Genomic DNA, 22465 nt, shown 5'->3' with positions numbered 1-22465 from the left:
TTGAGAGTCCCCTGGACTGCAAGGAGATCCAACCAGTCCATCCTAAAGGAGATCAGCCCTGGGATTTCTTTGGAAGGAATGATGCTATAGCTGAAACTCCAGTACATTGGCCACTTCATGCAAAGAGTTGACTCACTGGAAAAGACTCTGAAGCTGGAAGGGATTGGGGGCAGGAGGAGAAGGGGACGACAGACAATGAGATGGCTGGATGGCATCACTGACTCGATGGACGTGAGTCTGAGTGAACTCTGGGAGTTGGTAATGGACAGGGAGGCCTGGCGTGCTGCGATTCATGGGGTCGCAAAGAGTCGGACACGACTGAGCAACTGAACTGAACTGAAGTGAAGACTACTTACTAAACTACAGACAATGTCAGTTTCCCCAGGTTTTACTCTGATGTCCTTTTCTGTTCAGGATCACACCTAACATTTCATTTGGTTATCACTTCTTCTTCTTCAGCTCAGTTCAGTTCAGTTCAATCGCTCAGTCGTGTCCGACTCTTTGCAACCCCATGAATCGCAGCACGTGGCCTCCCTGTCCATCACCAACTCCCGGAGTCCACTCAAACTCACGTCCATCGAGTTGGTGATGCCATCCAGCCATCTCATCCTCTGTCGTCCCCTTCTCCTCCTGCCCCCAATCCCTCCCAGCATCAGAGTCTTTTCCAATGAGTCAATTCTTCGCATGAGGTGGCTAAAGTATTGGAGTTTCAGCTTTAGCATTATTCCTTCCAAGGAACACGCAGGACTGATCTCCTTTAGAATGCACTGGTTGGATCTCTCTGCAGTCCAAGGGACTCTCAAGAGTCTTCTCCAACACCACAACTCAAAAGCATCAATTCTTCGGCGCTCGGCTTTTTTCACAGTCCAACTCTCACATCCGTACATGACTACTGAAAAAACCATAGCCTTGACTAGACAGACCTTTGTTGGCAAAGTAACGTCTCTGCTTTTGAATATGCTATCTAGGTTGTTCATAACTTTACTTCCAAGGAGTAAGTATCTTTTAATTTCATGGCTGCAATCACCATCTGCAGTGATTTTGGAGCCCCCCAAAATAAAGTCTGACACTGTTTCCACTCTTTTCCCGTCTATTTCCCATGAAGCGATGGGACCGGATGCCATCATCTTCATTTTCTGAATGTTGAGCTTTAAGCCAACTTTTTCACTCTCTTCTTTCACTTTCATCAAGAGGCTTTTTAGCTCCTCAGTTCCTCTTCACTTTCTGCCATAAGGGTGGTGTCATCTGCATATCTGAGGTGATTGATATTTCTCCCGGCAATCTTGATTCCAGCTTGTGCTCCTTCCAGCCCAGTGTTTCTCATGATGTAGTCTGCATATAAGTTAAATAAGCAGGGTGACAATATACAGCCTTGACATACTCCTTTTCCTATTTGGAACCAGTCTGTTGTTCCATGTCCAGTTCTAACTGTTGCTTCCTGACCTGCATACAGGTTTCTCAAGAAGCAGGTCAGGCAGTCTTGTATTCCCATCTCTTTCAGAATTTTCCACAGTTTATTGTGATCCACACAGTCAAAGGCTTTGGCATAGTCAAGAAAGCAGAAATAGATGTTTTTCTGGAACTCTCTTGCTTTTTCCATGATCCAGCGGATGTTGGCAATTTGATCTCTGGTTCCTCTGCCTTTTCTAAAACCAGCTTGAACATCAGGAAGTTCACAGTTCATGTATTGCTGAAGGCTGTCTTGGAGAATTTTGAGCATTACTTTACTAGCATGTGAGATGAGTGCAGTTGTGTGATAGTTTGAGCATTCTTTGGCATTGCCTTTCTTTGGAATTGGAATGAAAACTGACCTTTTCCAATCCTGTGGCCACTGCTGAGTTTTCCAAATTTGCTGGCATATTGAGTGCAGCACTTTCACAGCATCATCTTTCAGGATTTGAAATAGATCAACTGGAATTCCATCACCTCCACTAGCTTTGTTCGTAGTGATGCTTTCTAAGGCCCACTTGACTTCACATTCCAGGATATCTGGCTCTAGGTGACTGATCACACCATCGTGATTATCCGGATCGTGAAGATCTTTTTTGTACAGTTCTTCTGTGTATTCTTGCCGCCTCTTCTTAATGTCTTCTGCTTCTGTTAGGTCCATACCATTTCTGTTCTCTATCGAGCCCATCTTTGCATGAAATGTTCCCTTGGTATCTCTAATATACTGCGGGAAGGAATCCCTTAGAAGAAATGGAGTAGCCATCATGGTCAACAAGAGTCCGCAATGCAGTACTTGGATGCAGTCTCAAAAACGACAGAATGATCTGTGTTCGTTTCCAAGGCAAACCATTCAATATCACAGTAATCCAAGTCTATGCCCCAACCAGTAATGCTGAAGAAGCTGAAGTTGAACAGTCCTATGAAGACCTACAAGACCTTTTAGAACTAACACCCAAAAAAGATGTCCTTCTCATTATAGGGGACTGGAATGCAATAGTAGGAAGTCAAGAAACACCTGGGGTAACAGGGAAATTTGGCCTTGGAATACGGAATGAAGCAGGGCAAAGATTAATAGAGTTTTGCCAATACAATGCACTGGTCATAGCAAACACCCTCTTCCAACAACACAAGAGAAGACTCTATACATGGACATCACCAGATGGTCAACACCGAAATCAGATTGATTATATTCTTTGCAGCCAAAGATGGAGAAGCTGTATACAGTCAGCAAAAACAAGACTGGGAGCTGACTGTGGCTCAGATCATGAACTCCTTATTGCCAAATTCAGACTTAAATTGAAGAAAGTAGGGAAAACCACTAGACCATTCAGGTATGACCTAAATCAAATCCCTTATGATTATACAGTGGAAGTGAGAAATAGATTTAAGGGACTAGATCTGATAAATAGAGTGCCTGATGAACTATGGACTGAGGTTCATGACATTGTACAGGAGACAGGGATCAAGACCATCCCCATGGAAAAGAAATGCAAAAAATCAAAGTGGCTGTCTGGGGAGGCCTTACAAATAGCTGTGAAAAGAAGAGAAGTGAAAAGCGAAGGAGAAAAGGAAAGATATGAGTATCTGAATGCAGAGTTCCAAAGAATAGCAAGAAGAGATAAGAAAGCCTTCCTCAGCAATCAATGCAAAGAAATAGAGGAAAACAAAAGAATGAGAAAGACTAGAGATCTCTTCAAGAAAATTAGAGATACCAAGGGAACGTTTCATGCAAAGATGGGCTCGATAAAGGTCATCTTCTTAGACTCCTTTAAACCGTGCCAGTTTCTTGGTCATGCTTTCTCATGACCTTGTCACTTTTGAAATATACTGGTTAGGACTTTTGTAGAAAGTCCTGTCCCTCCATTTTGGACAATCACCTGATGTTTCCTCATTAGATGGAGGTTATGGGTTTTGGAGAGAATACAAGTGCAAGTGTCCTCACGTCACATCAAGTGCCCATGACATGCACACAACTTATCATTATAATGATAAACTTGATCACTTGGTTGAGGTGTTATCTGCCAAGTTTCTTCACTGCCAGACTACATTTTCCCTTTCCATTCTTTATTCTAAAAATGAGTCCCTAGGGACTTCCCTGGTGGTCCAGAGGTTAAGAATCTGCCTTGAAAGGCAGGGGATACTGGTTTGATCTCTGGTGGGGGAACTAAAATCCCACATGCCATGAAGCATCTAAGTCTACCAGCTGCAACTACTGAGCCCGTGCAGTCTGGAGTCTACGCAGCACAACTAGAGAGTCTGTGTGCTGCAATCAACAAAAGATCTCCCATGATGGAACTAAGACTTGATACACATAAATAAATAAGCCCTGTCTTATTCACTGAACATAGTAGGTGCTCAGTAAATATTTATTGAATAAACGAAGACAGAGGTTGGAAGAATATGAAAGCCAGATCCATTCTATTCTTCTCTAATTATGGTCACAACACTCACGCATCTGAGGTGTATATGTGCCAGCTGTTCAGGCGCAGTACACTGTAAGCCTCAGTTTCACCACTTTTAAAAATGAAGATAATAAAAGGGTCCATCTGCAAAATGGCTTTGAAAGTTAAATAAGCTAAAGCACAGGAAGATGATACTCATATCTGACATTAAACAATTGTTATTACTATTATCTATAAAATGGGCATAACAGTGATCTTACTACATAGGATTCTAAGTGCAGAACTGTTTCTGGTTAAGTATAAAGTACTATATACGTGATTAACGTTGTTGTTATTACCATTATCATGATGTGGTCAGGCCGCCCACCAGTCCATCTGAATTTGTTTTTTTCTCACGCCCCTCTGCACCGTGGGATCTTAGTTAGTCCCTGGACCAGGGATGGAACCCGCACCCATACCTCCTGCAGTTGAAGTCACGAGGAAGTCCTGAAACCACTGGACCGACAGGGAAGTCCTGAAAGATGTTTTAATCAATTTCATCCTTTTATTTTGTAACCCTTTCCTCAGCCCGGCCGGTGGCCCCAGGATGTTTGCCAGGTCCCGCTGTACCCGGACTGGGCGGGGATATCCTTGGGCTGGGGATTATGACCCTTCTGGACCACCGGCTCCCATCGCCCCGCCCACAGGCCAGGACCGCCTGGATCTCCATGGAAACCCACCAGCCACAAGGGGGCGTGACCCCCTGGAGACGGATAGGTTCCTCTGCCTATTGGGTCAAAGTCATCTCAGTGAGGGGCGCAAACGGGGCCTCTGACGGGTGCGTCCTTGCGGGAAGGCGGGAATACGGCGACGGGCCGCTGGGACTGTACCGTCTCTACCAATCAAGGGTCGAAGTGGCAGTGATGGACAGGCGTAGCGGGAAAAAGCCCAGAGTGCGGGCTTTCACCCAACCGGCGGGCCGCAGTGTCGAGCAACGGCCAATGAAGAGGCGGCGGGGGTGGGGCGAAGAGGCCGGTTGCTCCGGAAGTGGAGGGAGGGGGTGAAAATGGCGCCCAGCTCGAAATCGGAGCGGAACAGCGGGGCTGGGAGCGGCGGCGGCGGCCCCGGGGGCGCCGGGGGAAAGCGGACAGCGGGGCGGCGGCGGGAGCACGTCCTCAAGCAGCTGGAGCGGGTCAAGGTGAGGCCTGGAGTCTCCGAGGAGCGCGTCGGAGGGAAGGGAGGAGGGACGAGGGAGGCGGCGGGGAGGGAGGGCGTTCGCGGGGTGAGGGGTCGGGGGCGGAGCCCCATGGGAGGGGGCTTGGAGGAAGGGGGTTGGGCGGGGCCCCGAGGAGAGAGCTTAGATTGGGGGGGCTGCGGCGGGAGTTTGGATGGAGGGAGTTGGGGGCGGGGTCCCTGAGAGGGGGCTTGGATGGAGGGGCTGGGGGCGGGGTCCCGAGGACGGGCTTGGATGAAGGGGGCCTTAGAGGCCGCTGGAGGAGGGAGGAGAAAGGGGGAGACGCAAGGTCAGACTCGTTTTTCAAAACCCTGCTCCCCCGGCCACTCCGTTATGGAGCCTTACCGCCCCCTTGGCACAGTCTCTGCTACCGGCTTTGGGATTCCTCCGCCTGGGGTTCCTCTCTCTGTCCAGCTCTGACCACAGGAGAGCTGGGAGTTCCTGTAACTGCCTCCCCCATTGAATGAGAGGGAGCTCCCTGGAGAGGGCCTGATCTTCAGCTACCTGAGCAAGGCTCTGTCTCCCCATGAGACTAAACTCTCAGCGTGCTGGAATCTTTTTCCCCGTCGGGTTGCCAGCTCTTGGAGGGCAAGCATGTAAATCTGCTGTCAGGTCAGCAGCAAGTGGGGCAGGTCTGTGTCTCCGTGGGTCAGGGAGTCGTGCTGTCTTCTTCATCAGGCTGGGAACTCTGTGAGGGCAGGGCTGTGTCTTCTCCTTTTGACTAGAACTTCTGGAGCAGGGACAGTCCCCACCCTCAGCCTGATTGCTCCCTGGCTTGGGCTGTGGCTCCGCCCTTAGCTTGGAAGCTCTGTGGCCGGGGACTGTGTCTCCCGGTCAGCCTGAGCCTCGCTGACAGGGTTATTTCACTCTGGGATCTCCTCGAGGGCTGGGCTGCATCTCCCCCATTAGACTGGGTAGCAGGATCCATCCGAGGTGCCCTGATTCCTCAATGCTCAACTTGGGCCTGCTCCCCACCCAAAACCTTCCTTGAAGTTTTGGGATGAGGGAGTCAGTTGGAGGGCAGCTGTTAATTGAGAAGGGGAAGTCGGGCAGGAGATGGACAGTCACTGGTCAGGCTTACCCCCCCACACCCAGGGACCTAAGCACCCCCTGTATAGGCTGGTGGGTTGGGAACAGGTGAGTGGAGTTGGTCAAGCCCCCATCTCAGCCTCCTTAGTGATCCTCAATGTCCACAGCTCATTGTGCCTTCAAGTAGCCTTCAGGAAGACAGCTAGGTGGCCCAGCGTGGGCCAGAGGTGACTGGGGGAAGCAATGCCAGTGATAGTCCTCATAGCCTGGGAAGAGGAACGTGTGAAAATGTCAGTCACTCAGTCATGTCCAACTCTTTGTGACTCCATGGACTATAGCCTGCCAGCCTTCTCTGTCCATGGAATTCTCCAGGCAAGAATACTGGAATGGGTTGCCATTCCCTTCTCCAGGGGATCTTCCCAACCCAGGGATCGAACCATGTCTCTTACGTCTCCTGCATTTGCAGGCAGATTCTTTACCATCTGAGCCACCAGGGAAACCGCAGGCAAGAGGAACCCTTAGGCTGTGGAGTTGGGAGGGTGACATGAGGCCCTGGTGGAGAGATAGGCTCAAGCCATTCACACCTTCCAGAGCTTGGACCACCCTGAACCGTTATGGTTGGTAGGAAGTAGGCCTGTGTGGCTGGGCTGGACCCCAAAGGTGTTGCTCTGCCTTGGGTGAGGGGAATGGGTGGGGGGGGCTGCAGGCCGCTTCTACCACATGGTGTCTCAAGAGCCCTGGCTGCCCCTTCCCCAGATCAGTGGGCAGCTCTCTCCTCGCCTCTTCCGGAAGCTGCCACCCAGGGTCTGCGTCTCTCTCAAGAACATTGTGGATGAAGACTTCCTCTACGCAGGGTGAGGCGGGGGCCAGGCAGGGGTTGGCGGGGTGGGTCGGTCGGCTGGCCCTGACCTGGCCATTGGCCCCTCCCTGCCATCCCCACAGACACATCTTCCTGGGCTTTTCCAAGTGCGGCCGTTACGTTCTCTCCTACACGAGCAGCAGTGGGGACGACGACTTCTCTTTCTACATCTACCACCTGTACTGGTGGGAGTTCAATGTGCACAGCAAGCTCAAGCTGGTAGGGCCAGGCCACCTCCCTTTCTGACCACATGACCCCACTCTGAGCCTCAGGTTCCACGGCCAAAAATTGAAGATAGTGTACCCGCAGGGCCGTTGTCAGGACTCCAAGTGTTAGGTCGAACTGTAGGAAATTGCCATCTTCAGAGCCCAAAGTGGGTAAATGGCAGGATTTCCTATGGTCTGGCGGCTCAGGGCAGGAGGGACCCATTAGGTCTGTTAGAACCAAGCAGGCTGCCGTGCCTGGTTTAGCCCTGACTTTGACTCTTCGAATGTCCCACTCCAGGAGGTGAGTGCCGTTACCCCAGTTTCCACGTGAGTTCAGAGAGGTGAACCGGTCTCAGGGTGGGTCAGGCTTGGAACCGACGGGTCTGCTGTGTCCTGTCCTAGGCCTGGCTTCCCTGTGTCCCCCACCTGTGAGGGGAAATTCTTATGCGCCTCCTCAGTGTGTTCTCAGGATGGCAGAGCGGGGTGTGGGGTGAAGGCTGCTTGGGGCTCCCTGGCCCGAGACTGCCGGCCGGTGCAGCCTCAGGTTGGCCATGGCCCGCTTGGACCCCACCCCCATGAGAACCTGCTGCTCAGGTCCGCCAGGTGCGGCTCTTCCAGGATGAGGAGATCTACAGTGACCTGTACCTGACCGTGTGCGAGTGGCCCAGTGACGCCTCCAAGGTCATTGTCTTCGGCTTCAAGTGAGACTTGGGGATAGGGTGGTGGGGAGTGGGTGGGGGCGGGCGCCCAGGCCAGGCTCTGAGGCTCCGCCGGCCCCCAGCACCCGCTCAGCCAACGGCATGCTCATGAACATGATGGTGATGAGCGACGAGAACCACCGGGACATCTACATCAGCACCGTGGCCGTGCCGCCGCCGGGCCGCTGCGCCGCCTGCCGGGATGCCAGCCGCGCCCACCCAGGTGAGGGCTGGGGGCCTGGGGCGCCGGGCGGCCTGCTTCCCTGCCCCGCGTCCACGGCTGAGCCTGCGTGGCCTGTGTCGCTGCAGGTGACCCGAGCGCGCAGTGTCTGCGGCATGGCTTCATGCTGCACACCAAGTACCAGGTGGTCTACCCCTTCCCCACTTTCCAGCCCGCCTTCCAGCTCAAGAAGGACCAGGTGGTGCTGCTCAACACCAGCTACTCTCTGGTGGCCTGCGCCGTCTCGGTGCACTCGGCAGGTAGGCTCCCGGGTCTGCCCACAGGCCCTGCGTACGCGCTTCCAGCCTCGGGGCCCTGTGACCCAATTACTTGGCCAAGCAGCCCCTTAACGTCGGTGCCATCACTACCCCGCATCACAGATGAGGTGACTGAGACCCCAGAGAAGTGAGGTCCCTTGTCCAGGAAGTGGCAATGTGGGCTCCAAACGCAGCCACCCTGCCCCCCGACCCTGCCCCAGCACTGCCTACTGGAACTTTCCATGGGGCTAAGAGGGTCCATATCTGGGGTATCTGCCACAGCTGCCACCAGTAGCCACTTGACAGTGGCTCATGTGACCAAGGAACTGAGCTGTTTAGTTTTAGTGATGTCAAGTTCAAATAGTCACATGTCCACCATACCGGACGGTGCAGTGCGTCCTTCTATTCGAAAAGAGAAAGGCTGATTAAAAACATAAGGGAGTGGTTAGTGGATAGAGGGCCATCTCTTGGTTTTGGCTGTTGCTAACAATGGGAATGGGAGCGGGGGGCTCCTGCTCTCCCAGGGCCTTATGGCAACAGAGAGGGTGCCTGTGGCCCAGCAGCAGCCCTGTGCCCAAGCGTGTCCCAGGCTTTAGTGGCAGCAGCTGGGGCCCGCCTGGCATTTGGGAAGGTAGGACTGGGTGGTTACCTCCCCCAGATCATCAGGGAGTGCCCCAGCATGCCTGTCTGTGGACAGTGTGCCTTAAAGACATGTTCATGTGCAAAAACACAAGGAGATCTGTAACCTGTTACTGATGCTGTTTATATATGAGTTTAAAATGTGTTCCCGTTATGCCAGAACCCAGTCCAATAAAGATGACCACTGGGACTTCAGTGGTCCCGGGGGTCCAGTGGTTAGGAATTTTCACTGTGAGGGCCCAGGTTCAGTCCCTGGTTGGGGAGGACCTAAGATCCTGCACACTGAGTAGCATGGCCAAAAAAAGGCATCGACTGCCTGCATTTAAAATGATTGCCCCTTGGGGAGGGAGGGGATGGACGTGATAAGAAGATTCTGTATATATCCTCGTGTGTGTCTGCCCAGTTGCTTCAGTCATGTACAACTATGACCCCATGGACTGTGGCCCGCCAGGCTCCTCTGTCCATGGGGATTCTCCAGGCAAGAATACTGGAGTGGGTTGCCATTTCCTCCTCTAGGGGATCTTCCCAGCCCAGGGATTGAACCTGGGTCTCCTGCTTGGGCAGGTGGATTTCTTGCCTCTGAGTCACTGGGAAGCCATGGGTGTGTTATATATGTATATATAACTGAGCCCACAGACCAGCAAGGGGCAGTGTGCCTTGTCCTTGAGCTCTTCCAAGGGCCTCCCACCCCTGCCCTGGCCACCTGTAGCAGCGTGGGCAAGGCTCTGCTTCTCGCCAAACCATGATCCCCGAACAAGCTAGGCCTGGACGGGTCAGCTGCCCCCACCCTGTTAGGAAGGACCGCACGGGACAGGATGTGGCCGTGTGCACACAGCCCAGGTGAGGGGCACTGTCAGCGGATTCGACACTCCTCTCACCCCAGGAGGGTATTTACACAGAGGGGAAGTTTGATGCGAACATTTTCCACTCATCCACCTCCTCTCCGGAAGTGCCACCGCCCTGGCAGACAGCACTGTGTTGGCATACTTGTATTATTTCTCAGTGTGACCTTGGACAAGTTCCTCTGAGCCTTGGCCCTGAGTCTCTGAACTGAAAGGACAGCTCCCCTCTACAAGGGCTGCTTCTAGGGGGGCCCAGGGCCCGGTGGTGGTGCTCCTTAGCGGATGCATTGGGTTCTCCACACTGAGATTCTCCACAGGGAGATCTGGCCCCCGTCAGGTGGAGCCACAGAGAGGCCTGGGATCCGGCCAGGCTGTGCCTGTGCTGGTCTGTCTTGAGTTGAAAAGGACAGAAGACAGTGTGGTAAACTGTCAGCCTTCTGTGGCTTATGTATTTGACTGTGCTGGGTCTTCACTGCCGTGCGGGCTTCTCGCTAGTTGCGGAGAGCGGGGACTGCTCTCCAGTTGTGGTGCCTGGGCCTCTCGTGGGGCGGCTTCTCTTGTAGAGCAGAGCCCCCAGGTGTGCGGGCTTCAGTAGTTGTGGTGCGTGGGCCTCTCGTGGGGCGGCTTCTCTTGTTGTAGAGCAGAGCCCCCAGGTGTGTGGGCTTCAGTAGCTATGGCTCGAGAGCACAGGTTCCGTTTCAGTGCGCAGCCTTGGTTGCTCCTGGGCATGTGGGATCGTCCCAGATCAGAGCTAGAACCTGCGTCTCCTGCATTGGCAGGCGGATTCTTTACCACTGAGCCACCAGGGAAGCCCTTATGTAGCTTTTATCTTCTGTCATCATCATAGACTCTCAGCTCCCCAGTTCGGTTCAGTCGCTCTGTCGTGTCTAACTCTTTGTGACCCCATGGACTGCAGCACGCCAGGCTTCCCTGTCCATCACCAACTCCCAGAGTTTGCTCAAACTCATGTCTGTCGAGTCGGTGATGCCATCCAACCATCTCATCCTCTGTCATTCCCTTCTTTTTCTGCCTTTAATCTTTCCCAGCATCAGGGTCTTTTCTAATGAGTCAGTTCTTCAAATCAGGTGGCCACAGTATTGGAGTTTCAGCTTCAGCATCAGTCCTTCCAATGAATATTCAGGACTGGTTTCCTTTAGGATTGACTGGTTTGATCTCCTTGCAGTCCAAGGGACTCTGAGGAGTCTTCTCTAGCACCACAGGTCAAAATCTTCAGGTTTTTGGCGTTCAGCTTTCTTTATGGTCCAACTCTCACATCCATACATGACTGCTTTTATCTGTACATGTCAGCTCCCAAGGGCAGGGAATTTTGCCTTATTCGCTCCTGTGTCCTCAGTATGGGGCATATGGCAGGTGCTTAAGAGGAAGGTTTGAATGAACATGTGTGTGTGTGAGTCCTTTTTCCGTTTTGGTTGGTTCGGACTGATGTCAGCATATGTAAGTCTTCTAGAAGGGCCTCCTCTTGGATTTCTAAGATCCACGCCACCCCCCCCACCCCCGCCACCCCCGCAGGGTAATGAGGGAGGTCAGGAGAGCGTTCTGACCTAAACTCATCTATTGACTTCTACCTCCTTCACTTTTTATTTTTATGTTCCAGGAGACAGCAGCTTCTGCCAGATCCTATACGACCACACCACCTACCCCCCGGCCCCTCCCAGCCCCCCTGGACCCCGGAGCCCAGAGTTGCTCCCTGTTCTCCCCAGCCTCTGCCCTGAAGCGGCCCCAGCCTGGCCCTCTGGGACCCCCGATCCCTCGCCCGCCATTGCCAAAGCCAAGGAGTTTGTGGCTGACATCTTCCGCCGGGCCAAAGAGGCTAAGGGTGGGACCTCAGAGGAAGTCCGGCCACCCCCCTGCCCAGGGCCCTCAGGCAGCCGCTGCCGCCTGCCCTCTGAGCCCCTTGGCCCAGGTGGGGAGGCGGTGCCCCGGGACAGCCCCCCTGCAGCAGAGGCGCCCGCCCCGGAGCCTGGATACATCAACTACACCAAGCTCTATTACGTGCTGGGATCCGGTGAGGGGACGGAGCCAGAGGATGGTGAGCGGGAAGCCCCTCTGGTGGGCAGGGCCCCAAGCATGGGAGGCTGGCCTTGAGAGCCTCTAGGCCTCCCACCGCCATCCCTCCCCTCTTGTCCTGCCCACTCAGAGTTCGAGGATGACAAGATCTCCCTGCCCTTCGTGGTGACTGATCTCCGTGGTCGCAACCTGCGGCCCATGCGGGAGCAGGCCGCTGTCCAGGTGGGCGTGGGTGGTGGGAAGGCCAAGGGTAGCTCCTGGGGCACCTCCTGGGATGGTGGTGGGTGCAGTTCTCCCCCTGCCCTTGTCCACAGGGTCAGTACCTGACAGTCGAGCAGCTCACACTGGACTTCGAGTATGTCATCAACGAGGTGATCCGCCATGACGCCACTTGGGGTCACCAGTTCTGCTCCTTTAGCGACTATGACATTGTCATCCTGGAGGTGGGTCCAGGTGTCGGGCAGGGCAGTCCAGGGCCTCCCCTGGTCTTGGTGGCACTCTCAGTAGCTGTCACGTCCAATCCCCGTCCCCCAGGTCTGCCCAGAAACCAACCAGGTCCTCATCAACATTGGCCTGCTGCTCCTGGCGTTCCCATCCCCCACCGAGGAAGGCCAGCTCCGGTGAGTGGGCATGGACCCGCCCTCACCCTTGCCCAGCAGGGCCTGCTCTCACGATAGCTCAGTGCGGGGAGCTGGCATATGATAAAACTCCCCTTGACTCCCCAAAGCTTGGATAGGCTATTCCATTATTGTTCCAAAGGTAAAAGCCCCTTAGGGTAGCCTGGGTTCAAGCTCAGGGACCCTGTAGTCCCCCACTTTCTCTTGTGCTCACCAGCTTTCCCTCCTGTAGACCAAAGACCTACCACACCAGTCTCAAGGTGGCATGGGACCTCAACACAGGCATCTTCGTGACAGTCAGTGTGGGTGACCTCACTGAGGTCAAAGGGCAGACCAGGTGAGGCAGGGTCAAGGCGGGGCAGGGCTGGGTTGGGCCCAGGGCTGGGAGAGTCGCTCATACCCTCTTCCTCAGTGGCAGCGTCTGGAGCTCATATCGCAAGAGCTGTGTGGACATGGTCATGAAGTGGCTGGTGCCTGAGAGCAGCGGCCGATACGTCAACAGGATGACCAACGAGGCTCTGCACAAAGGTGGGGCGCTGCCCTGACGACAGTTGGGGACTGGGGTCCTGGTCCTGGGGCTGGGCGGGGCCTGGAGCGGGCGCTGATTGCCAAATGTTGCTGAATGAAGGAGCTCGTTGACTGAGCAGTGGCATGGGGGTGAAGGCGAGGGCAGCCCAGGCCAGGGCCAGGGTGCCAGCTCAGATGTGGCACCTGGCGGCCCCCCAACCATTCATTCATTTATTCAGCAGCCATTAATTGAATGGCTGCAGGCCCGAGGCAGAGATAACCTGCACCTGCCTTGCTAGAGCCTTCTGGGCTGCCTTCAGGTCAAGGAAAGAGAGAAGCCTCTCCTGCAGACTGGGCCAGCGAGAGGTTCCAAGGCCTTGTCCCCACCTTCCCCTGCAGGGTGCTCACTGAAAGTTCTGGCAGACAGCGAGCGATACACGTGGATTGTGCTGTGAGGGCCCGGCCGCCCTGGACACTGACTCCAACTACCTCCGCGGCCTGGGAGCTGGCCGCCTTCCTGGTAGCCGCCGGCCGGCCGGCCAACCAACCAACCGACCAAGCGATGACCGGCACTAGTGTTAGGCTGCGGGAAGGGGGCTGGGCCGGGCAGCCCCTGGTGGCCTGAGAGTCTGGACGCTTCTTATTTATGCCTATTTAAGTGGGGAAGGGGCAGAGGGAAGAGAGCCCCCTGCCCCGCCTGCCTTGAGCGCCCGCCTTCACTCTAAGCTGGGTGCGGGTGCTCGTTCCTCGAGAGTTCGCCCCTTTCCTCAGTTACAGGTGTGGACATGGCCCCCCACACAGCCCAGGGAGGCCAGATGGATCCCAGACCCCTGCCCCGACCACCCTCCGTCTCCCCCACCTGAGGTGGAGAACCTAGTGGCTGTCACACCTCCCCCTCCTGGCCCTGTTGTTCTCTTCACATAATAAATGTTTTATTTCTGAACCTCACCAGTTCCCTTCATTGCCTGCTACTCACGAGCTCGGGGCCCAGCTGGCCCCCCTCCAGCCCCCAGGCTCCCACCAAAGCCCGGCAAGTCAGCAGTAGCCAAATATGACAGTGGAATTTATTGTGTTTTAAGAAAGACTACAAAAAGATAGAAAACAGCTCGGCACACTAGACTACCACACGTGTGGACACTTTCACCGCCAGAAGGGAGGCCCAGAGGAGTGGGAGAGGGAGTGGGCAAACCACTCCCAAAAGCTGTAGCACGCGGAGCACACAAAATAGTGATTTTTATACAATAGGTCAGGTTCTTTTTTTTTTCTTTTTTCACTTTTTGCCATAAACATCTATCTCACAGGTTGAAAACACTGAGAAAACCGGAACAGATAAGGCCATGATGGTTGGAAAAAAACCCAACAAGTTACCGACTCCGCTCACAAATCGCACAATAGTCATGGGGGGGGGAGGGGGCAGAGGTCCCACACGGAGGAGAAGCATGGTCTCCAGGAGCGGAGGTGGGGGTTGAGTAGGAGCGTGGAGATTCCATTACAAACCAGCGGCAAGGGGACTTGGGGGCTTGGATACGAGCAAGCGGAGCACCCAGCCCCGGCTGGGGCAGGCATGGGCACTCTGAGCCCGCTGCCTGCAGCAGGCCCCTCCAGGCTCTTCACCCGGCCCAGCCTGCTGCTCTTTGGAAGCCAGAGATGGTGCCCCTTCTGCCCTCCCCCTCTGTCCAGGCTGGGCAGTGCCCCCTTCTGGGGCTGTGGGGCACAGGAGGGTCCAGCGCTGGACAAGATGCGACACCCACAGCTTTAATTGCACTTATACCAAGGAGGGGGAAGCGGTGGGGTTACTGAGGGAGGGGTCCCGGGGCTGCTGCTGCCGACAGTGGTGGGTCCCCAGGTGATGCCCACCTGCGCCCACCCGGGGCTCAGGGCTGGGCCCAGGACAGGCTGTGCAAAGCCAGCGAGCTGAATAAGTTAACAGTTCTGCAAGGTAGGGGGCCTGCCTGCCTGCCCCCTGGGGTGGCGGGGGTGGGGCTGGGGGAGGGAGAGAGATGATGCAGCCTTTGGGGCCAAGCTGGCTGCCCCAGGGGGCACCTGGGCACGGCGGCGGGTTCCTTAAGGCACGTCTTTTGTGTCAGAGTTTGCAGCTGCGGCTCCGCCCGGCCCTGTGATTGTGCGGGCCCCAATGGGCGGGGGGGGGGGGGGGTACCCCCTAGCCTTCCTTGTCTTGGAGGCCCCCTCCTGGCCCTGGCCGAAGCTGGAGCGGTGACAGTGAAGCCACAGAAGCTGTGAGGGACCCTGGCGAGGAGGGGCGGCGGGGGAGGGTGGGCGGGGAGGGGAAGGCTTAGCTGGAGGGCAGTGCCTGCACGAAGAGGCCGCGCGCGTCTGTCCGCGCCAGCTTGGCTGGTGGCTCCAGAGCCTCAGGGCCCAGCGCGGGCGACTCGCCGCCGGCAGTGAGCGAGATGTCCTGCGGCAGCTCATCCTCGCTCTCTTCTTCTTCCTCCTCCTCCTCGTCTGGGACACACGGACCGGGCCTGGCTCAGCGCGGGGTGGCCGCGCCACCAGGCCCCTACGCGGCGCCCCAACTGGCGCCTCCTCCATCCCAGCCCCCCTGTACCGACCTCCGGACTCAGGTCCTGGCTTTACCTACCTTTGTCCGGGTCCAGGGGGTTCAGAGAGGTGGCCAGATTGGCGAACTGGAAGTGGGGAGAGGAAAAGGGGTGAGGGTCCCGCCCAGGGGCGCCCCGCCCCGTGCCCTCAGCGTCCCGCTGTGCGCACCTCGCCCATGACGGCGATGGGGGTCTCGCCCTTAGCCTGGGCCACACGATGCTCGATCAGGTAGTACATGTACTCATCGTAGAGCAGCCTGATGAGATGGAAGGAGCCGAAGCTGGCGGCGCTGCGCAGGGTCAGGTCCCGGATCACCATGGAGCTGGAGGCGGCGACAGACAGGAGACCCTCAGGCCCAGACCCACCTCTCGCCCCACTTCCCTGCCATAAGAACCAAGCTTGAGCAAACGAAGCTACCACCACCCAGCCCCGAACAAGTTTCCCCGGGGTGTCCGTCAGAGAGGAGCACGGCCCTAGACCCACCCACTTGCAGCAGAGTCCTGGCCTTCTTAAAAGGTAGGCGTCCCTCAGGGAGGTGGGGCTTTCTCTGGCCCCACCCTCAAGGAGATGGTCCTCGTCTAGTCCCACCCTCCTCGAAGAGGCGGGGCCTTCTCTGGCCCTCTTTTGCCCTGCCTGCAAAGCGAGCGCTTCCCGCCCAGCGGGGGCGCACCTGTAGAACGACCACTTGAGGAGGAAGAGCTTGGCGGCCTTGGGGAAGCCGGTGCTGCCCTGGTAGGGCTTGAGCACCTGGCTCACGACGCCGTCCAGCCAGGCAGCCCACTGCTCCAGTGAGTTCTGCTGCTGCAGCGTCACTTTGAAGTCCTGCTCCAGCCGCTGCACCACTCGGTCCTCGCAGCGGCACACCCACGAGGCCTGCTCCTGGGACAGAGCAGGAAGGCGGGTGCCCGCGACTCAGCCGCCACCCCCAGGGACCGCCCCGCCGGGCCACCCCACGCTCGTCGCCTTCCCTGCCGGCGCTCACCTGCACATTGGCGAAGTCCACGCGGTTGAGATCGCTCAGCATCTGGTTGATCTGCGCAGTGTTCTGCAGCACAGCGCGCGCCGCCTGCGCCAAGTGGTTGAGCGACGTGTAGCGACGCAGGGTCTGCGCGAAGGCGCCGGCCGCTGCCACCTGTGGGGCCCCAGGCTTGTGGTTTTCTTGGAATTCACCCTTGCCCCCGCCCACTCAGGTCCCTTCCCCCACCCACTGTGACCTCTCCGAGCCTTTCTTTCTCCAAAAAGGGAGAAAAAACCTTGTTGCTTTTGCTGGGAGATAAAAGGGTCAGGATTTTTAAACTTTGGGTCATCAGCCACACAAATAATGAGTCCAAAAAAAAAAAAAAATCAATGTATCTGAACACTATTATTTTTCATCAAAGCACACAAGAAGATCTGGGAGGGCACTGCCCAGAAAAGGCACCGCTTCCATGACCTTCTGCTTCATTCTGTTTGGATTATGATTCCCTTGAATGTCAGCTCCGGGAGGGCTGGAGTTTTGTCCATCTTGGTCACTGCTGTGCTCCCAGCACTTAGAACCAGGCCGAGCACACAGCAGGCGCTCAATAAATGCGTGTGTAATAAATCAACGAATGCATAAGTCTTGCTAGTTCCGAAGGACTCCCCCTGGATCCAACTTTCAGTTTCTCCACAGACCAAGCCTAGCCTTCTGTCCAGCAGACCCTGGGTGTCATTCTTCTGCCATCCAGTCTTATTAGCATTTTCAGGACTTTAAAAGCTTTTCTTTCTTTTTTTCCTTTTTCTCAAGAGCAAGCCCATCCCATCTATCTCCAAACATCTTGGTAGTTAGTGACTGTGTAGCACTGACGGAGACAGCCATCATTCTGTTTCCTTATAGGTGTGGTTTTTTTTTTTAACATTTTATCTCTTTCTGAACATCTAAAGCACTTTCTGCTGAAGCTCTCTGAAGAGAACTACCTCAAGTTTGCATTTGGTTTTTATTTTAAGATGATGGGTTGCATACAGAAATACCACAAATGGGTTGTGTCAGAAGTGGGCACCTGAGGAAGCTGGCTTGTGAAGACAACACCCAGAGCTCACTCTGAGGGGACAAACATGGGGACGCATCTTGTAGCCTTGGTCAGGCAGAAGAGGCTGAGGTCCCCAGCCCCTCTAACCAGGAGGGAGGACCTGAAGCTGTGGGCCCAAGCTGGCCCCTCCGTCCCCCACCTCACACCCTCACCTTCACCCGCAGCATCTCCTCGGGGATGTTCACCATGGCGTGGGTGAGCCAGCTCTCCAGGCTCTTGGCAAAGTTCCGGATCGCTTGGGTCAAGGCACCTGGGGGCGGCAGCGGGGCTGGTGGGGACTCGGGGGGAGGTGGGGCACGGGGAGCAGGGGCAGGGTGGGGCAGAGGCGGGCACTCACTGGGGATGGGCCGCAGCACATCGGGGATGAGGATCTCCACCAGGCCCTGGTACAGCACGTTGTCACAGTGCTTGGTCCACTGCAGCACGGGCTCGAACTTGGAGAGGAGCACCAGGCTGGCCTTGGGCAGCCGCTTCTCAGCCTCATCGTGCCTGTGGGCACCCACCCGGCCCGGGGCATTACGAGGCTGTTCCACAGTCCTGCACCCAGGGTCAGAGAGGCACAGCACCCTCACCCCACCCTGGACTCAGGCAGGTACCCTCTGCCTCCTGAAGACCCCCGGGGTCAGGCTGATACAGGCCTCACTGCCCCCAGGATCAGAGAGGGATCTCAACATCCTGCACATGGGGACCCAGGCACCTAGCCACTGCAGGGAGGAAATGGCTCGGTGGGGCCCGCCATCCCACACACAGAGCATCAGATTGGTACCCAGGCACACTCTGGAGGCGGGTTCAGAAGGCCACAGGGGCCCCACAAACTGGGGGTCAGAGAGGAGCCCCCACCCCTGCATGGTCTGGCCACCCCAGCCTCGAGGTCAGACTCGCAGGTGCCCAACTTCCTCCCTTCCTCCCCCCGGGGCACTCACACAGCCAGCGGCGGCGCCTCGCTGGGCTGGCTCAGGTTGTACCTCCAGAAGGTTTTCCAGAGCGTTTCCACCAGTGGGAACTGCAGGTTCACCATGACATCGACGATGGCCTGTTGGGGAGGCCAGATGCTCGAGGGGGTCGGGCGGCAGCATGGTGCCCCTCACCCCTGCCTGCTGCCCAGGTGCCCTACCTCACAGTGTTCCCGGTATAGGACCTGGAAGGCCTTGATGTCCCCAGGTCCGATGCCCTCGGGCAGCACTTTGCCCTGGAGATCAAGCTCTGAGAAGTCAGGGAGGCTTCTTGAGGCATCTGGGGGGCAGAGAAGAAACCATGAGCCCCTTCCAGTCCCACCTGCCCACCCCTTTCAGCCTCATCCTGGGATCCTGTTAAGTTGGCACCACTTGGCTACCAAGCTCCCCCATGACCAGTTGGGGTGATGAGGTTCAGGGAGGGCAACTGAACCATCTTCTGACTCTCTGGGGGCTGCACAGCCTGCTCTGGGCCCCACCCCAGAGTCCAGGGAGCCCTCACCCAGAAACTGCTGGTACTGCTGGACCTGGGAGCTGATATCTGAGAGTCCAGTGGCCTGCTGTGGCCCCACGGCCACACCGTTGGTCATGCCCTCCATCTTCTGGATGGGTTTCAGCCTGGAGAAGGGATGGATAGGCAATGGGATGGGGCGTTAGGCCGCCACGTCCTTCCCTGCCTGCCAGCACCCAGCCAGCCCCGCCTTCCTACCTCTGTTTTTGGGAGAAGGGTTGGCCCCGCATGGCCATGTGCTGCTGGTCCTCCATCAGCCGCAGCAGGGGCGAGCTGGCCTTGATGCGCAGGCCATAGTAGTGGTACTTGGAGTTGCCCCTGGGAGGGAGGCAGAAGGTGAGGGCTGGGCTGGGGGTGCCCGGTCATCCACTGGGAACTTTACAACGCACACACCTCCTCTCTGCTAGGGGGCCAAACAGAGCCCAGGGGCTGAGACCCATGTTCCACAGAGCTGGGGGTGCTGGGCGGGGGAAGCCATGGGGACTATGGGGGCAGGAGAGGCCCCCACTCTCCTGAGCTCTATGAAGACAGGATCAAAGTCGGGGGCAGGCACTTAGCAGGTCTCTGCTGACCGCTAGTTGTAACAGTTTGCCAGGCACTGTTCTGAGCACTGAGCACGTGTAAAAGCATGTGTTCCTCATCTCTACCCTATGAAGGATACTCCTAGCATCCTGGACTGACAGCTGAGGAAACGGCGGCACAGAAAGACCAGGTACTCTGCACACGGTTCTATATGCATGCCTGCCTGCATGAGGAGACACTAAGGCCTGAACTAGGAGCTGGAACCAAGAGAAGAGAAGGGCTCAGCCCAGAAAGGTGTAGGGGATTGCAAAGGAGAGGCAGAGAAGGGTGGGCTCACAGGAGGGCTCCTTGCTCCTTCCTCTGTGAATTCACTGACTCACAGGCCACGATTAAGCAATGACTGTGTGCAGCCCCCACACTCTCAAGGGGTGTGCATTTCAGCATCGGGAGACAGATCAGAAATGAAAAGTAACATGAAAGGCATACTGGATGGGTGCTCAGGAGAAAAACTAAGTGAGATGGATGCCACGGAGGTAGAGGAAAGCTGAAGTCTTAGTTAAGAGGGCCGGGGATATCTGAGTCAGGAGACGGGGAAAGGGATAGACAGTGCAAAGGCCCTGGGGCAGGAGCATGGGAGTGTCAGAGGAACTGTGAAAAGGCCAGTGGGGCTGGAGAGGAGTGAAGGGACAAGCGGAGTGGAGGACCTCGAAAACTTAGGGTGAGGGCGGGCCTTGCGGCCACTGGGGGCTGTCAGGGGCAGGTGGCCCCACCTGGTGCCCAGCCGGCGGGTGCGCAAGCCCATGAAGACGGAGCGGATGAGCTTGCCGAAGGAGGCGGCGTTGACGGGCTCCAGCTTCTGTTCCTGGCAGTGCAGCAGGTAGTGGCAGTACAGGGTGCTCCGTGGCAGGCTCACGCCCTCGGCCGTCTCATAGTTGTCCAGGAGCCACTGGACCTGGGGCCCGAGGGGCATGGAAGAATCGGAAGAATGCTAAGAATGGCTTCCATTTCTCAAGTGCTCGTCGCTAAGTGCTCTATTTATTTCTAATTGTGGTCCTGACAACCATGCTGGCCAGGGTGTCATGTCACCCTTCCCCACGGGAACTGAATTCAGCAGAACTCCCTAGAACTGCGCTGTCCCAGGCCGCCACCACTAGCTGCAGAGAGCTGTTAAATGAATGTAGGCGGAATGGAAAAAGCCAGTGTCAAAAGGTCACGTCAAGTATGAGTCCATTCACAGAACATTCTCGAAATGACAGTGTTAGAGAAATGGGGAACAGATTCGTGATGGCCGGGGGTCAGGAATGCTGGAAGGGAAGAGGGTAAGGGAGACTTTAAAAGATTAGCACCAGGGAGATCTTTGTGGGGACAGGACAGTTCTGCATTCTGAGTTTGATGGTGGTTTCCCAAATCTACCCATGTGATAAAAAGACACAGAAGTAGATTACCCCCATATAAGACCAATTGTCAGTTTTCGAGTTAGATACTGTACTACAGTTACGTAAATTGTAACGAGTGGGGTAACTGAGGTGAGGGGTCCACGGGGATCTCTGCAGTTTCTGTGACCATAATTCTTCCAATATCGTTTTTTTCAAAAAACAACTTGGCAATTTCCTGGTGGTCCAGTGGTTAAGGATCCACCTGCCAATGCAGGGAACACGGGTTCGATCCCTGTTCTGGGAAGATCCCACGTGCCATGAGGCAACCAAGCCCGTGCACCACAACTACTGAAGCCCGCACGCTCTAGAGTTTGTGCTGCACGGGAGAAGCCAGCGAGCTCAGAAGTCTGTGCCCCACAGCGACACAGACTAGGCAAAAGTCCAAGCACAGCAACGAGGACCCAGTACAGCCAAAAATAAACAATTTTTAAAAAGTCTAAAATAAAAAAAATAACAACAATTCTGTTTCTGGGACTGTGAAACTCACATTTCCAGCGCTCAATAGCCTCATGTGTCCTGAGGCCTGTACACTAGGCAGCAAGCAAAGAACATATCCATCACTGGAGGATGTTCCAGACAGCACGGGTCTAGGGGAGCACATTTTCAGAACCCACTCGGGGGTCGTGAAGTCAGTTATGGGGGTCATGACAAGCATTAAAAAATTCAGACTAGAAGCCAGGCTGCCTGCATGCATGAGGGAGGTCCTGTCTTCTGAGAAAGCTTCGGTCTTGGTAATGATGTCCACAATGGGTGGCCGTCGGAGACGGCGGGAGTTAAACATGAGGGGAAGCCATCACTCAGACCTCAAGCTCCTGGAGGACAAGGACCATCCCGGGACATCCCACCCACAGTCACAGAGCTGATGACAAGCCCCATCAGGATTAGGCCCTAGGGCTGTTCCACAGAGCTGCCCTGGGCACAGGAAGGTTATCTCACTGCCTTCCGGATAGACACAGATCCTTGCTCTGGGTAGCTCCTGGCATGGTGGTGCCTGCATCTCCCGCCCCATGCCATCTATCCGCCATTGCCAGTTACTATCAGACTCGATGACACTTCCTTGAGTAATAGCTCCAAGAGCTTCAGGCATATCAGCTGAGGCCCAGAGAGGCTGAGGAACTTGCCTGAGGCCACACAGTGAGGAGTCAACCCCAGGACCTCTTCACCTGAGCGCCCTGGCACCAGGCTGCCCAGACTCCTGAGGACAGTGGCCGGCACCCATCGCCTGCCGCCCCTGCCCAGGGGCCCCCCCACCCCTGCCTCCTCTGGGGCTGAGTGGGCACTTACGGTGGCTGGTGAGGCACGGGTGGTGTGCGAGTAGGACTGACTGGCACCGCCCAGCATGTAGCCGCCTTGGATCACGTAGGTGCCTGCTCCACCGCCTCCGCCGCCGCCGCCCCCACCCCCACCGCCCCCGCCGCCGCCGCCGCCACTGCTGCCGCTGCCGCCGCCACTGCCACCACTGCTGCTGCT

At 56.1% G+C, this 22465-nt stretch overlaps 2 protein-coding genes across 9 annotated transcripts in view; one reads left to right on the top strand and one right to left on the bottom strand.

Moving 5' to 3' along the window:
• Positions 1–4896: 4896 nt before the first annotated feature.
• On the top strand, positions 4897–13852 carry DCAF15 (DDB1 and CUL4 associated factor 15). 8 transcript variants are annotated; one of them, XM_068980129.1, is made up of 13 exons: positions 4897–5028; positions 6886–6947; positions 7036–7171; positions 7753–7859; positions 7940–8079; positions 8166–8336; positions 11430–11864; positions 11973–12064; positions 12157–12285; positions 12377–12462; positions 12692–12796; positions 12872–12987; positions 13366–13852. In XM_068980129.1, the coding sequence occupies exons 1-13, from the start codon at positions 4897–4899 to the stop codon at positions 13419–13421; spliced, it is 1767 nt and encodes a 588-aa protein (XP_068836230.1). In that variant the 3' UTR covers positions 13422–13852. The 8 variants fall into 8 exon arrangements, with proteins under 8 accessions (XP_068836230.1, XP_068836231.1, XP_068836229.1 ...); XM_068980130.1 differs by having other exon boundaries at positions 6850–6947; positions 7093–7171; XM_068980128.1 differs by having other exon boundaries at positions 6850–6947; positions 12163–12285.
• Positions 13853–15247: 1395 nt separating this feature from the next.
• The window catches only part of RFX1 (regulatory factor X1), a 31862-nt gene continuing 24644 nt past the window's right edge, over positions 15248–22465 (bottom strand). The window contains 13 exon segments of the mRNA XM_068979957.1: positions 15248–15429; positions 15566–15611; positions 15694–15847; positions 16196–16404; positions 16508–16657; positions 17726–17823; positions 17911–18110; positions 18509–18606; positions 18688–18806; positions 19029–19144; positions 19236–19355; positions 20330–20588; positions 22276–22362. Of these exon segments, the coding sequence (XP_068836058.1) occupies positions 15260–15429; positions 15566–15611; positions 15694–15847; positions 16196–16404; positions 16508–16657; positions 17726–17823; positions 17911–18110; positions 18509–18606; positions 18688–18806; positions 19029–19144; positions 19236–19355; positions 20330–20588; positions 22276–22362 (1826 nt within the window). The 3' untranslated portion in view covers positions 15248–15259.

The sequence above is a fragment of the Capricornis sumatraensis genome, chromosome 9 (assembly GCF_032405125.1).
Source record: "Capricornis sumatraensis isolate serow.1 chromosome 9, serow.2, whole genome shotgun sequence".
Taxonomy (NCBI): domain Eukaryota; kingdom Metazoa; phylum Chordata; class Mammalia; order Artiodactyla; family Bovidae; genus Capricornis; species Capricornis sumatraensis.
The sequence above is the reverse complement of the archived record's forward strand: the minus strand, read 5'-3'. Positions and strand labels throughout refer to the sequence as shown.